Source organism: Lissotriton helveticus, chromosome 11, assembly GCF_964261635.1.
Source record: "Lissotriton helveticus chromosome 11, aLisHel1.1, whole genome shotgun sequence".
Classification (NCBI taxonomy): Eukaryota; Metazoa; Chordata; class Amphibia; order Caudata; family Salamandridae; genus Lissotriton; species Lissotriton helveticus.
Genome location: NC_136072.1, coordinates 839253020 through 839269946, shown reverse-complemented (window position 1 = coordinate 839269946; position 16927 = coordinate 839253020). Strand labels below are relative to the sequence as shown.

The 16927-nt window shown below is 42.9% G+C and overlaps 1 protein-coding gene across 2 annotated transcripts in view; it reads left to right on the top strand.

Moving 5' to 3' along the window:
• Positions 1-16927, top strand: part of LOC144792160 (protein DGCR6-like) — a 132890-nt gene that overhangs the window by 104843 nt on the left and 11120 nt on the right. The window contains exon 5 of one of the 2 annotated variants that reach the window (XM_078667053.1): positions 4838-4954. The exons of the other annotated variant lie outside the window; for it this stretch is intronic. Coding sequence (XP_078523179.1) covers positions 4838-4939 — 102 coding nt within the window. The 3' untranslated portion in view covers positions 4940-4954. Of the gene's footprint in view, positions 1-4837; positions 4955-16927 lie in introns of those variants that run through there. 2 annotated transcript variants of the gene reach the window in all.

Genomic DNA, 16927 nt, shown 5'->3' with positions numbered 1-16927 from the left:
ATCTAGTGGATATGAAGGTCATACAAAGGACAGACAGCGACCATAACCCTCTATGCATGGTAATTTATTGGGGAGACAAGTTTAGTAAAAGCGGTCCCAAAGAGATGATCACTAAAGAGGTAGTTCCCTCCAACTGCAACCGCAGGCTCAAGTGGAATGCAGTTAGGTGCGATGAAGGGAAATTAGACAATATCAAGGAACTTATCACGGCCACACTGTGTGACCTGGCACTGGTCACTCCAACAGTCCCCCATACTCCAGGGTCAAACTTAGCAGCCAAGTATAAGAATCTTATGGGGGAGATAGGTAGGTTCTTTATTAAAAAATCTAAAGGGCAGAAACAGGTTCAGTTTAATCTAAGTAAGGATAATCTCTGGTATACAGCTAACTTTAGGAAAAAAAGGAAAGCAATTTCCTTGGCTATAAAAAGCAAGGACCCAATAGCTGTAAGAACTGCTAGACAAGATTATCGCAAAAGCATTGCGACAGCCAAGAAGTTATGGGAAGAGGACCATTGGCAGGCACTCAAGGCTGCGGCATATGGGAAAAATCCAACTCTTTTCTGGAACCTAATTAATGTTCTTGATAGGCGAGGGGTAGAGCCTATCCCAAACTACATCACCGAGCTCCAATGGCACTCCCACTTTTTAAAATTATATTGTGAAGGTAACGTGGAAGGTCCATCCACATCTCCCGCCCTGGGTATTGCTAGCATGGTCAACCCGGAGCATGGCAGTATTGATGGGTCGTTCACACCCCGTGAAGTTCAGGATGCCATTCATAAAATAATTCCAGGAAAGGCTCCTGGTCCCCATGGTGTTCCGGGGGATTTACTGTTGTATGATCCTATAGTTTGGGCAGATCTCATAGCCAGAGTTATGAACCTTATTCAGTCTGGCCATCCAGTACCCGATTCCTGGAAGGGTGCAGAGGTCATCACCATTTTTTAAAAAGGCGATAGAGAGGACCCTGCCAACTACAGACCAATCAGTTTAATTGACACCGTCCAAAAAGTAGTTGGCAGGGTCATTATAAACCGGACAGAGATGTGGCTAATGGAAAACAATATTCTGACTCACTTTCAGGCCGGTTTCAGATGTAATGTAGGTGCAATGGACCAGGTATTTAGATTCTGTGCGGTCTTCTGGAAAACGGTGTTAATAGCTAGAGGGAGCCTGTACCTGGCCTTTATAGATTTAAAAACGGCTTTTGACGTAATCCCCCGCGCCAAACTTTGGGAGGTTCTTTTGGACATGGGATTCCCTTGTTATTTGTTGCAGTTCATAATTAAACTACACAAAGGTAACTTTGCTAGGATTAGGTGGGGTGTCCAGGGGCAACTCACCAAGAGGATTCCTGTCAACAGAGGGGTGCGGCAGGGATGTGTGATGGCTCCGACCTTGTTTTCTCTGTTCATAAATGGAGTGGTGGACCACTTGAGAGAGATAACGGCAGACGCCCCTGTCATGGCCGGGGAGAACACACCAACACTCCTCTTTGCCGACGACACCCTCCTGTTGTCCAAAACACCCAAAGGCCTGCAAACACTCCTTGATCATTTTAATGTGTTTTGTAAAGTGCGGGGGCTAACGATAAACACTTTAAAAACGAAATTAATGGTTATGACCGCAAAAAGAAATCATAGGAAGATCCATCTCTCCTTGAACGGGTCACCCTTGGAGGTAGTGGATGAATTTGATTACCTCGGGGTCAGAATTGGCAACAAATTGAACTGGGAATCCCATCTGAGGAAAATGGTTTTAAATCTTAAAAGAGTATCTGGTGCTATTTTAAAGAACCAACGCCTTTCAGTGAGTAGACCAATAGCCCCTGCATTGACAGTCTATGAGGGAAAGGCGTTAGCCTCAGCGGTCTATGGATCTGAATTATGGGGTACTGAGAATACCCAAGCACTAGTGGTGGCTGAGAATAAGTTCATGAGAGACTTAGTCTCGCTTCCCGTTTCAACTCCTCTAAAACCCTTATTTGCTGACTTGGGTAAGAGATCCATTTGTGATATTGTCCAGCTCCGACCACTACTTTTCTGGGTGCGCCTCAGAAGGACCCCGGAACTAGCAAATTACGCCCTAGTGTTAGACGAATTGATCGTCCTGAATGCTTCGAGCAAGATAAAGTGGTTAAACGATTTAAAGAAGCTCATGGTTACTTTAGGTTTAAGTGACGCCTGGGCATCCCAAACTCCCCCACCTAAACAAACAGTTAAAAAACTTTATTGGGATTGGATAGAGGCCAAGGTTCTGCTAAACCCAAATTGGGGTCAACTAACGGAGACATTTTTATCTCACAAGCTTACTACTAAGCTAGAACCATTTCTGGATTTTATTCAGATTCCCCGTGACAGAACGCTATTCCTGAAACTTAGATATGGCACTCTCCCTCTCAAAAACGTTATGGTAGGGTGGAAAGGGAGGAGGGAAGAGGATAGGAAATGCCTGGGGTGTCCCTGCCAGGAAGAATCCTTAGGCCACTTTCTTTTAGCATGCAGAGCCTATAAACAGGCTAGAAGTAAATGGTTGAAGCCAGTTTTTAGAAATCTTGGAGTTAGGGATTACAAAACAGCCCTAAGAATCATTGTTTCCAATACCACCTGCATGGTTACTGTTTGTGGGGTTGCTAAGTTTTTATCAAGTGCTTGGACCATTAGGCTAAGGTTGATGTCCCAGTTGTCCACAGTCCATATATCCACATGAATTTTAAATGTGTTATTTCTCTATCACTTTTAACCTTTTGTCATGATGTAGTGTTTTAAAGAGTGTATTTCCTGAAATTTATGTGTATGTATTTTATGTCTGTACTTTTATGATACATGTATCGAATAAAGTATAAAGAAAGATAAGCAGTTTGACAATGGATTTCTGGATTTGCTAAACCACACAGATTTATTTCCATCAGTCCAGCAAGTAATCTCATTGCTCTCACAGTACCAGTGACTACATTTCCAGGGAAAGGTCTTTCAGTACAATGAGAAGAGTGAAAACCTGGTTGAAGTTGACAATGGCAGATGATTGCTTATCGACATGTCTGGCTTTAGGGCAGTGTGACCAGTGCGCCACTGGGCTCTGTCCTTGGGGGGGGGGAGTGGGGAGGGCTGTGTTCTCGGGGGGTGGGGGTGGGGGGGCTGTGTTTAGCAATAACGTATGATTGCGGAGATGACGGACACTTTTTCCCTGTGGCAGTGAGAGAGTCCGAGGAGGCTGTCATGGGTGTGGGGTTGCCAAAAATGATTGTCGCACCTGGCACCAACAGCGCTAAAGCCGCCCATGCTTCTCGGGGTTGTGCATGATGAGCATACATCGAGCAAAAATAGCGCTAAAGCCGCCCATGCTTCTTGGGGTTGTGCATGAGAGCATACATCGAGCAAAAATTGATGAAAGCTAACAAAAGCTGATTGAAAAAAGTAACTGATACATTTGCTCAAGACCACATACATTTACAGTTCCTCTTTCGAGATCACTAACCAGTAAACAAAAAATGCATAAAACTACACAGTAAAAATTGTGATTGTAAAATTTGAGCAAGAGTATAGATGTTTGCAGTTCCTAACCTGCAACAGTTACCTAGTTTAAGTGTATATGTTTTATTTTCCAATTTTGATGAGAGCAGTTGTTATTTTATTTAAGCTAATATACTAAATTGTATTTATTTTCATATATTTATGTTAATATATTTTCAAAATAAATATATTTGTCATATATTTTAATTTCATTCATTTGTGCATGTTACCATCAACTGCAGATTCTACGTGGATTTTTAATAATTAATTTATAGTGCCTTGATTATGTGTGTATGAATAATGTTGTGCATGGTAACATAGAAACAGATTAGAAATTGCTAATCTGACATTGGCAGCTTGATCCTTCTATTAAGCTATTGCATCAGCTTTCTCAACCCTTTGAATGGCTGCACTGTATGTGATCATGACTATGCCCCTGCCCTTTGACATTGTCAAAAACGGTCAGAGGATGGATGACGTTAAAATTATGCCCCCGCCCCCCTAAAAATATTTCTGCAGACGCATCTAATAACCTGCGAGAAAGAAACAGCACAATCTACCAAAATGCCTACCAGTCTTCTCCCCAAATCCGGCCTTTTCTGCAGGGATATCTTTATATACATTCGATGTTTAAAAGGGCTCCGTGTTGTTTCCTAAAGAAGACAAAAGAGATACAGAAAGCAAAACAGTTATGGAACTGAATGTCCAGGGTTTTCATAGTCCCCAAAAAAATAGACCGATGGGTTGTTTCTTGTCTCATTGCACGTTTCAAGGAAGCAGATAGCTCGTTCAGTGGCAGTTCAGTCAGTGGCAAAGCAGTCATTGCTGCTTATATGATAAACATCCCAGTAGTTTTAGGGCTGCTTCTTGGAGATTAGTTCACACATTTGTAAAACATTATTGCATTTATTCTGACTACATTGTAAATGCTGTAGTGGGTGGGCTTTCCTGCAGAAATCTCTTTAATTTGGGAGTCTTTTTACTGCTCTGTGGACCTGTTCTCTTCCAATGTGTGTGTTAAGCATCTTATTTGATTCTACTGTACAGTGAATGTCCGAGAGAATCTGGTCATGACGAAGCAAAATGTATTTGCTCGTAATCCTAGTTCATCATTATCTCTGAGTTCATGAACTCTCTTTCCAGCTTGGATATCAGGATCTTAGGCAAGGAAGAAGTAATGGTAAATTTCCCTTAATGTGTTGTTCTAAAACCAACTCTCTCGCGGACCCTTCTGTGTTGCTTCCTACTCACATTAGGGCCTTAGAAATCCATTCATGATTTATTTTTCTTTTGTCAGTCAATTTGTCCTTTGATTTCAAGCAGACTGGACTATGGAAACACCCTCTATGCTGGAATCCACAAATCCCTGCTACACAAACTTCAGAACATCGCGGCCAGACTCGTCCTGGCCATCCCACGACATGAGCCCATCACCTACGAGACGTCCACTGGCTCCCCGTTGAGAAGAGAGTAACCTTCAGGCTACTCACCCAGACCTACAAATCCCTCCACAGCACCGGACCACAATACCTCAACGAAAGAGTCTCCTTCCACGTAGCCAAAAGAAACCTCGCCTCTGCCGACATCGCCCTGGCAAAAAACCCGCTCATCCGCATTACCAGATCCTGCTGAAGAACCTTCTCCTACATCGCGGCCAAACCTGGAACGAGCTCCCAGTCAACATTAGACGTCCCCCCTCCTCTACACACCTTCAGGAAGAGTCTCAAAACCTGGCTCTTTGGCTGACCGGAGCTGCCCCCCACCCCGTTTCCCCAGCGTCTTTGGACCCTCACGGGTGAGTAGCGTACTTTAAACCCCCTGATAGATTGATTTCAGCCAAATACAGTACTTTCATTGTATTGGCACTTAGACAGGTTTCCAGTTTATATTCGTTGCCAAAATGAATTGTGAATATATTTCAAGCATGTGTTTGGAGATCATGTACATATGTGGAGATGTTGTGTTGGGCGATTGCTCATTATCTAGACCTGGGAGTATAAGTAAGTAGCATTTTCTTGCTCAATGTGTCAACATGGCTTCAAGCTTAATGCCACTAATTCCTTTGGCAGTTGAATATCTCATTCCATTAACACTGTGCCTTTCTCAGTATAGCCACAGTGACCATTCTGAAGCACAAGAAGAGATCCTACCAATCCACTAAAGCTGCAGTTTCTTGCTTGGCCCTGAGACCGAATTCATAGGAAGCTAAAAGCCTCACTAGAGAAATTTAATATATGAGTTTTCCTCACTCCTGATTCTGTGTCCATGTTAGAAATGTGGGTCTCTAGCTTGGCAGATATAAGGATTCTTGCTTCCAGTCCACACACTAGATAATCCCTGCTCACCCCCGGGTAGCTTGGCACGAGCAGACAGGTCCCAAAGGCAATGTGTAAAGTATTTGTACTCAAAACACACAGTAATACAGTAATAACACCACAAATGGACACCACACCAGTTTAGAAAAATAAAGTATTTGTCTAAACGCAACAAAACGACAGAAGATCCAACATACAGCTAATAAGACTTTAGAGCAGTGATTGCAAAAATAAATCTAGCAGAAAACAAATAGCTCCACCTGGGGCTATTACAATGTTGTGACAGCAATAAATCCAATGTACGGCACCGACCGCGAGGAGCCCAGCATCTTGCTTGGAGTCACAGGGACCCCAAACACACAGTACCTTGTAAACGAAGTTTATAACAATGCACGGCGTCGTGGAGGTGAGGCGTCTGTGCTGAAGTTGAGGACGGCTCCCTGGTTGCCACGAGAGAGGCAAGGCGGTGTGTCCGCTATGAGGCGACTTGTCAAGTCCAAGACCGGCAAAGTCGGTTGCATCGGCGGTGAGGTGTCGATTCCGGTGCCTATGCGAAGTCGGCGAGTTTGTGGAATCACCCTCTGCAGTTATCAGCGCCGCGATAACAGGATGTAGGTGCTGGCGATGACTGAGCCGGTGTGAATGCTGGCGTCGGGCATGGCCGATAATTGCAGGCGTCAATGGGCATCAGACCTGCGGTGCAGGCGGGGCGGTGCGTCATTCACGTCAAGAGTGGTGCCCCAGGCCTTGGTGTAGGTTGCTGCATCGCTGACGGAGTCGGGGACAGGTTTTCCTACTTCTCATATGTTTCTTCTAGCTCCCAACAGCAGGAACAACCGCCAGAGGCCCAAACTGGAATAGGCACCTCCTGACAGGTCAGAACTCTCAGTAAAAGAGTTCAGGGGAGCTGGGGGTGAAGTCTTTGTGTCCCTTAGACTACAGAACAGGAGGCCAGCACACTCAGGCCTTTGGAGATTCTTCTTCAAGCAGATTCACAGCAAAGTTCCAGTCATTGTCCTTTCCTTGGCAGAAGCAGCAACTGCAGGCCAACCCTATACAGCACACAACAAAGAGGCAGTACTCAGTTTCACAGCTCTTCGGCTCTTCTCCTTGGCAAAGGTTCCTCTTGAGTCCAGAAGTGATCTAAAGTTCTGAGGTTTAAGGTCTACTACTTATACCCCATGCTGTCTTTGTTCTCTTTGTGCAAGGGTCTCTGAGCCTAGTCCAAACCAGGTCTGTCCTCACTGGTGCAGTATGACCACAGGGGGTGGAGACTGCACTGTGCAAGGGAGTCAGGCCCTATTCAGGTGCAAGGAAATCTCCTCCCACTACTCTAAATGCAGCCAACCCCGATTCAGCTTAGCTCAGAGTCATTCAGGAAGGGCCAGGCACACCTCAACCCCCCAGTGGCTGTCTACAATGAATGCACATCCCCAGCCCCTGTCACTCTAAAAACAGACTTTCGATACACAACCAGGCAAAGGAACACCGAATGGTTAAACAAGTAAATGCCTACTGTCTAACTTAGCGATGAGGACTGCTGTAAAAAAAATCAGAGGTGATCCCACTAAGGAAATCCAAAAAGAACTTGCTGGAATTAATAAACAGGCATTTAAAGATGGTTTCATTGTACTGCGTGAAAGTGATTATCTTACTAAAACTAATCCTAGAATACCAGTACTATTCTATACCTTTTACCAAAACTACATTAAAATCCTATGTCACCACCTGGACGTCCTATTGTTTCTGGGTGCGATTCGGTTTTGGAACAGATTGCCAAATATGTAGATTTTTTTCTAAAACCAGTCGTGCAACATGTCCCATCTCATCTGCGAGATACGATGGATTTCATCCTAAAAATTGAAGATCTTGAATTTAACTCAGATACTGAAAGGCTGGTCACGTTTGATGTTACCTCTCTTTATACTCAAATCCCACAACGGGAGGATCTTCAGGCAATTGAATTGTTTTTGGAAGAAAGTCCCACGCCCCATCACGTCCCTAAAAGTTTTATTATCAAACTTGCACAGTATGCACTAAGTCAAAACAATTTCAAGTTTGGAGATGAGTTTTTTGTGCAAATCAGTGAACAGCGATGGGTTGTCCCTTTGCCCCAGAGCTGGCGGTGTTATTCATGACTCAATTTGAGGAGAAGTTTATATATGACAACAATCCATTTGTGCATCATATCCGACAATGGTTTTGGTTTATTGATGAAAGTTTTGCATTTGAGATGGACAAGATGATACCTTGAATTTATTTACTGAATAGTTGAACGTTAGATCAGTAGATCTACAATTGTGTATGTTTAGTAGTAAGTCATCTATCACATTTTTGGATGTAGTAGTCTTTGGCAACAGCGGCCGATTAACAACTACATTGTTTACTAAATCAACGGATAGGAACAGTGCCCTGCATTACACTAGCCATCATCCACACAGTTTACGTGATTACTGCCATAAGACCAATTCCTCCGGATAAGCCGGAATTGCTCAGAAAAAAGTGATTACTTCTCGAATGCAGAACTTCTTGTGCACCCCCCAAAAATTGCTGATAAATACGATGAAGCGTACCTGGTGGACTCCCAAAGAAACCCTTTTGGAAAAGAGACCAGCAACAGATATGGTAGAGCACATGGTATGCGTTTCCACATTTTGTTCCAAGACCAATCAGTTAAAAAAAATCATCAGACAAAGCTGGCATCTGATTGAACAAATTGATAAATCATTGAAGCTGCCATTGTTTGCATTAAAAGGAACAAACAATTGGAAGCCAGCTAGTTCGTGCTGTTATACCTTCAGGGCCCACAAGAAGCAATCTATGCACACTTTGGAATTTACCGCCCTTAGAGGGACACTTTAAATGTGGCACATGTTTGTTGCCCTCAAACAATGGAAGGAACTCTGTTTCAGCACAACAATGTTAAATGGCTTGATAAGATTTTTTTCGAACTGTAAAACAAAAAACGTAATATATGTGATTCAATGCCTTTGTGGAAAACTGTACATCGGCAAGACCAACCAGGAGATTCGGTAAAAGATCATCCAACATAAATCACGCATTAGGTGGAAAGTTTTATCTGCTCCATTAGTCAACCATTGGATAAACAATCGCCATACAGAAGCGGATTTACATTGGACAGTGTGGATAACTATTAAAGCTTATCCCGTGGGAGGTGATATTGATAAAAAACTGAACCAGAAAGAGGCCTATCTTATATCACACTTTGACACTGTGTCAAACGTACCTAATGAAATGACCAAAATAAATAATGTGTCTGTGTTGTAACTCTCCTGCTTGGGATTTATTTTTTCCAACTTCATTAAGATGTTGTCCCCTCGCATGATTTTCTATCACTTTCCAAGATATGCCTTTCATGCTTGGAGTTTTAACTTTAAGAATTTTTCAGTTTCACCATTCACGGACTTGGAGACTACATGCCCCAGAATTCTTTGGTGCACCACAAAGGATTTGTCTTGACTGTATAGATAGGCTGAGTCCCACTTTCAACATCCGGTCGCTGACTTCTTTCAAGCAGTGGGTGCGCCGCAACAAGATGCTGTGCACGGCTACAGAGAACATCATTTTAGTAAGTGTCTTGCTGATCTGAGTGGATAACCGTCGCTAGCGCGGAAGCCCCAGTATCTATTTAAACTGCTCACGGGTTCAGTTTTAATTGCGCGGCACACGATTGAAAACAGTCTAGTGTTTTTCAAAAAAACCCTTGTCAGTTGCTGCTACGGCTTCTTAAAATGACTTGCTTTTATCGCTCCACACTGCTTTCGCTCGACGTGAGAGAGTAGTGTTAACAATTGGTCAAAATAGTGGTTTAAACCAATGTCCCTCTTCATTTCTGTCTCAATGCCATTCACGCTGCATGTGTCACGGCCTGTGTACTGCCATGTCGGCTAGAAGCTCGTATGGAAATTAAACAGCTCGTGTTTAATTCACTTATTTGGTTCTATATTGTTCTCTCGTCGTCTTTGATGGGTCGTTACTGAATTGAATGATCGCGTTACTGAGGAGGGCTGTCAGTCTCTATTGCCTGTGAGTATATACTCGTAGAGGTCTGGTTTTCAAAGTGGTTACTACAGCTAGTTCATGTGAAAGTGGCAGAGGAGGCATCTTTTTGATGTGCAATTTATCCTTTTCATTTCAGGAACTAAGTCTTTATTAGTACAGTGGTCCTAACAAACTCAATCAAATGATGTAATGATGTTTTTGATGATAAGCTGGCTGAACCCCCATTACATTCTACCATTATGATATTGATGTATAAAATTGTTTTTGTGTTTCGTTGTAGAGTGGATATCAGTTCTTTGTCCTGAGGACTACCCCTGAAAAAGATGATGTAGTGGGTTTGAAACACATTGACCATCACTCATGCACCTACTATGTTTTGAACAATTTGTCGGCATTTGAGAAGGGAGTAACACTGTGTACCAGGGAAACTATCAAGAGTTATTTACTTTTATATAAATTTAGTAACCTGGCTTCAGAAGCTAAGTTTTTCTAGAGGTGTGCATTGCCATTGTTAATGGAGCAACAAGTATTCATTTAAAGTATTGTGTTTATGATGTTATTTGTCCATCATTCTATGCTCCTGGTCTGGCCTAATGAAAAAACTGCCAATTTTTCATTTTATTTTTTGTATTATGATTTCTGTTTTGTGTGATTTTTCAACTTTGTGAATTTCTTTCTGTATCCACTGTTGTTGTGATTGTTTTGTTGGAGGGTGGGCAAAACAATATTATTGTGTGGGATTCAATTTTGTATTTGTTTCTCTTGAGTACAACATTTAAGAATAGCATTTTGTATGATGACCTTTTATACCAAAAAATTTAAAATAAATGGAGACCGTCTTTAATGGTTATAGATCCCATGAATGAAGCGAACTTTAAAGGAATAGTCAGTTTTGGCTCAGTTGGTGTTGGTTACTTTCTAAAAGTGGCATTTTCAAACACACAAAACATCTTTACTAAAAGATGTGTTAGTAAATTACGAGTTCAGAGAGCCTAACCTTTATTCCTCTATCTTGTCCCCTTGGGAAGTTATACCTGTAAGATGTTACAAAGTATCTCCCATTCTATCATGTGGGGCAGATAGCCTTTCAATAATGAAAAAAACAAAATTGGCTTTATTTCACTATCAGGACATGTCTCACACACACCAGTACATGTCCTACCTTTTATATACACTGCACCCTACCCATGGGGGTACCTTGGGCCTACCATAGGGGTGCCTTGCATGTATGAAAAGAGAAGGTTAGGGCACCCACTTGCCAGGTCAACATGGCAGTTTAAAACTGTGCACAGACACTGCAGTGGCAGTTCTGAGATACCTTTTCAGGGCTACTCATGTGGGTGGCACAGTCGTGCTGCAGGCCCGCTAGTACCATTTGATGTACAGGCCATGGCACACTTAGTGCACTTTACTAGGGACTTACCAATACATCAAATATGCCAATCAGGGAGAACCAATTGTAATAACACTTTACACAGGGAGCACTTGCACTTTGACACTTATTAGCAATTGTAAAGTGCCCAGAGTCCTAAAGCCAACAACAACAGGTCAGGTAAAAATAGGAGGAAGAAGCTAAATGTTTAGGGATAACCCTGCAAGTCAACATTAGATACCCTCAGCTACCTAGTTGCACCCAAATATTCTCACCTCCTAGAGAAGGTTAAATGCAAACTTTACAGTATTTTCTTCTGTCTTCCCTAGAACCATTCTTCAAGGGACAGTTGCCCTTGCTAGTAAGTTTCTGTATCAGCAAGGGAAGCGAAGAAACTGGTTAAGGGCAAGTGACTAGATGGATGTCTTAAGGGGAACCAGAGGTGAGACACAGCTTCTAAAAAATCATTAGAGCCTGCCTTCTGTCATGATGTTCATATTTGCATGCAGACAATGCGAAGTTCAGAGCCTCCTAACAATTTTACAGATGGAGTAAGGGCATCCAGCCTACCATTGCTTTGCAATTGCTGGACACACGTGTGAAACTATTATTTCATGATAATTATCATTTTCTGTCACCACAAAGCAAAACCAATAGTGCAATTTCACATGCAGTGCATTTAACATAAATCAAATATGGAAATAAACCTGGCCCCTTTCAGATGGAGGAGGGGCACAGTTTTCAAGATAGTCATCATAAATATTCTTCTGCCGAATTGGTTGGAGGCTAAATACCACGTAGGGCACTTGCTAGACCTAACATTGACCTCAGAAACGTGCACTTCCATTGGTCAGGTCGTCGAGCCTCTAACACTTCAGATTCCGGATCCTTTCATATTGTTGGTGTTTCCAAAGTTATTATGAAGCCATTGCAAACATTTTTAGAAGTTCTCCTTCAGCTGAAGTTAGTCACAAAACTAAAGGGGGCTTGTTTGAAAGACAGTTCCACTCTCGCGCTTATAGGATCTAGTACAGAGCATCAGCACTGAACGTTGTCTGGTATCTAAGTATAGAAGTAAATTTAACACCAAGTCCTCCTAAATCCAGTTGCTTCAGAATTGTCATTTGTGCAGAGTCCCTTCTCTTTATAACTATTGCGTGTCTAGATTTGAATACATTTCTGCTTCTAGAAGTGAGTTCCAGCCCATCCTTCTGGCTTTGACAGATATTTTTGAGTGTTCTTAAGCTGATAAAGTCCTCGGATCATGAACATAGCTACCATTAGTGCAACAGGTTTAGCGATACCGAGCCCTTAACACAGAAGGGGTCTACCACTGGGAACTCCAAGTGGGTTCCTAAATATTGAGTAAGGTCAGCAGCATTCCAAGTTATATGTGGACTGATTGCCTTACAGACTTTGCTGTCTTAAGGCTGGAGTGCTGATGGCAATCCATGGCAGGGGCATAATGACTTTATAAAGTAATGCTAGGAGTGGGTTTCTGAAAACATGGCATGGTGGTTGAGACAGAGTAACCTCTGTTCATTGTTGTGAGCCTAGAGAAGGAACACTATCCATGTGGTGAATTCTCATTGGCATTAAATTTCAATTCCTAGCTCTGTTAGAAAAACCGTCAAAACTTCCATAAGAACTTGTTTTCAAAATACAAACCATTATGACTTGGCTAGTGGCTACATACATTAGGAAAAGTTCTCTAATGAAGCAAAGACTTACAGATTGGTTTATCGTAAGCATTTCTGCAAGAATTGGTATCTATGGCGTTTTGAGTAGGGCTAACAGTACTAAGGTTCCAGAGAACACTCTTCTCTGTTGGCTTACTCTGCTCTTGAATTTCTGGGATTTATAGTTTGCCTATCAGTAATCCAGGTTTATATAGTACTTTTAACTTTAATAATTTTTTGCTTGGCTAAGTTAGCTTGCAGCCAAGATGGAGGTGTTTCTTTTTGGCTGCTATTGAAGTCTTCATTTCCTCACCCACCCAATGGCCAGAATTTTGCACTTGGGCTGCGGAAGTGGATTGGACTAGAGGGTAAGGGGGTATTGCTCCCGCTGTTCATCTTAGTTCATATTAGTGACCACTGGGGAACACATAGTGGACTATTTTAATCTTCTGTTCTTCTACCCCTCTAATGAATGAATACAAGAGACCTTCAAATATGGTGGTGGCAACATCAGCAAAACTCTTCAGATTGAGTGCTTTTAGGTTGTGCAGAGTTGAGGCCGTGTTGGGAATGAGGAGAGATGATGGGGAGCCTGTTGTGGAACTGGAACCTCACAAAGCTGGCCTTTGGTGTGGCAGAGAAGGTGTTGCAAGGGTAAAGTTTGCTCCTGCCCTTGCAACACTTTGTAATGTTATTGGCATAGTGATCCGCACCTGAGCAAGATGACGGTTCCCACGAGTGGCGTCCTGATGAGCCAATCTAAGATTAATCTGTATTGAGAGATGTGATCTGGGGACCGAAACTATGTGAAGCAATTGTGGATAGGTCTGGCTGATTTAGTGAGCAGACACTTAGCTGATCGTAGGAGGTTTCTTTCATACAAGGGCCCGAGTTTCGGAAAGAGCACAAAGATCTGAATTTAGAGCATGCACAAATTGAGTATGCATTGCTTTTCACAAAACTTTGTTGAAGTCTAGCCATGTACTCCACCGTAAATTAATGGAATGAATTTTAATGTATTGTAGCAACAGTTGCTGCGGTAGAAAACGAATTGGAAACCCTCACTAGAAGACAGGTGAGCTTTGAGCAGCTGATAAAAATATCAGAAGAGCAAGGCTAATGTTTTCCTATTAAAGAAAATGTAGAAACGTTTAGATTCCCAGGATGAAACACTCTACAGTATTCTGAGAGGAGCTCAATCGAGAGTGGTAGGAGTCTCATAAGTGATCCTTGCTAATCAACTGTACACATAATTAGCAGAAGTGAGGTGGGACCTCCTGGAAGTGAATGAGGATATGGAGTATTTTCTGTTCCCCGGTGTTTCATGATTGCTCAAGCATCATGTAGAAAACTGGGTTTTTGTTGCAGTAGTTCTTCCCCCCCCCCCCACACACACACACACTTTTTGCCTGGCATTTGATGCAACTTTGACTGAAGTGCATTGGGGTCCTGCTAAACAGGTCCAGAGTGCCAGTGTTCTGTCCTGAAAACAATACAACTATTCATTTGATTCCTAAGTGACCAGGCCTTTAGCACCTTAGTAAGTTCCTAGTAAGTGGTAGCTCTGGTACCTAGAGCATAGGTACTAAACAGGGTCCCTAAGAGCTGCAGCGTATCATGTGCCACTTTAAGGGACCCAGCACCAAACCTATAGACTGCCACTGTAGGCTGCATGACAAGGTCTTCTACAAAGTGAAAACACATGTCACACACCTGTGTGCCATGTTCCCTAACCCTGCATGTAAGAGAGAAACTGGGAAAGAGACACGTGATGCGGTCCTTTTCTGCGCGAACTTTAAAGGAAGCAACTCTTTTTACTGATTTGTGAAATTGGCAGCGGCGCGGCGCTGTTCAAGCTATATATTGAACCGAATGAGAGCGGAAAGGAATCCATTAAAGAAAACATTGCTGGCGTGGCTAAAATCATCAAACCAAACTACAACTAGGATTCCATTTAAAGGACAACAAGCATTCTTATACCCTTTGTAAAAGCACCGCCCGTCTGGTGCAAATCGTGCCATCCACATTTTAACCTGCCTCTTCTCGTCTGCACAATGCAAATGTATTTCTCTATTCAATCATATAAACCAGTCCACGCCCTGAAGAGAATCCCACAAACCACCTTGGGAATCGAAATGTGTCGTCATTACACAATTCGAGGACTTTAGCTTCTAATTAAGTTTTCTTCAGTAGAAAAGTTATTTGAATAGTCTCACTACTGGGCCTAATGTTTCCCCTTTCCCCGTTGGTAGCTGCTCCTTGAATTTGTTACACAATGTGGATGCTAAAGGTTGTCCTAGTAGCTGCTCCGTTTGTGAACTAAGACTGGTGTTATAATGTTTAGATAAATGTATCACACTTCATGTATTGTTCGTTACATCATATTGTTTCATCACAAAATTTGTATGTCTTTGTTTTTTTGCCTTAATACGTATTATTTGTTCTTGATTGAATCGTATCCGCACTTACCTGACCCATGATTAAATGTGGAGTAAAGTGCCCAGAACGAAGTAGTAAATAAATGCTTATAGTACATATCGATTGAATTGATGGCCTTTAGTCTGTTAAATTGGTTTAGCAGCATTTGAATATGACGGCTAGGGCCCCCCCTGCCCCCCTTTCTCTTAGTTTACTACGGCCCTGTCCAGCCGCCTACGGCCAAACCCCTTGTTGCTATTACACTTTAAGGGGCCCAGCACCAAACTCATAGACAGCAACTGTAGGCTGCATGACAAGGTGTTCTAATAAGTGAAAACACAACATGTCACACACCTGTGTGCCATGTTCCCTAACACTGCATGTAATATTTATAATTCCCCGTTACAGCAGGCCTTACAGTCCTAAGGCAGGGTGCATTCTAGTACAAGTAAGGACATATCTGCATGAGCAGATATGCCCCTATGCTGGTCAGTTCAATTACTGTCAGTACAAGTGACCAGGGAAGCCATTTTAAGTACATGTGCAGGGCACTGGTCACAAACGAGTTCCCCCAACTACATGATGGCTTCACTGAACCTAGAGATGTTTGGTATCAAACATTTCGTATTAATAAACCCACGCTGATTCTTGTGATGGCTTTATTAATACATGCACCTAGAGGGCATCTTAGAGGTACCCCCTGAAACCCTACCAACTACTAGTGTGCTGACTGACTAGCCCTAGCCAGCCTACCACCACAGATAAGTTTCTTACCCCCAGGGGTGAGGGCATTTGCTCTCAGGAGGTCAGGACAAAGCCTGCTTGGGCAGAGAGTGTTTACACCCAGTCCGGTAGGACAACCTGTAAATTAGCATTCCAAGGCAGGGAGCTTCAAAGAGCTCATCGCCTTTGGTATGCAAATCTGGTTTCCCTCAAAGGAGAGCATGTTGACCGCTTTCACCCCCTCCATCCAGCGCCCATTTGGCACCTGGACTGACTGGAAAATTATTAGTGAGGGAGACGTGTTCACCTTCAGGCTAGTTCCACCCCTAAGCTGGGCTACCTGAAGTGAATAAGGAAATCTGGGACAGGGTTATGGCAAAATAGGGGTCCTTGTGACCCCAGGGGTAAGTAGCCCATTGGCTACTACCTTACACTCCCCCAAACGCCTCTACATATAGTATTTAGGGGAGCCCCTAGCACAAGGAAATCAATTCCCGTCGACCTAAAAGAAGAAGGACTGAAGAACCGCGAAAAGCAAGAACTGTGAAAGGAGCAGCTGAGTTGCCACCAAGCTGCAATTTGGGTAAATATGCAATAGACATTCAAAGTAAGGCCTGCTGCTCACCACATTACACTTAGAAAAACAGAGGCCCTCATGGTTCTCCACAGGGGATCTCAAAGACTGCAGCAGTATTCCCCAGCTGCTGGTCTTTCATTTCTTGTAGACTGTATCCCCCATTGGCCCTCCCCAGCTATCCTCCATTGTCTTTCCCCAGCTATCTTCCATTGGCCTTCCCCAGCCTCCCTCCCCGTCAGCATTGAAATAATGGCAATGCGTAGGTGTGTAATACTCAGATGTCTCCTTTACACAGATAGCATTTAC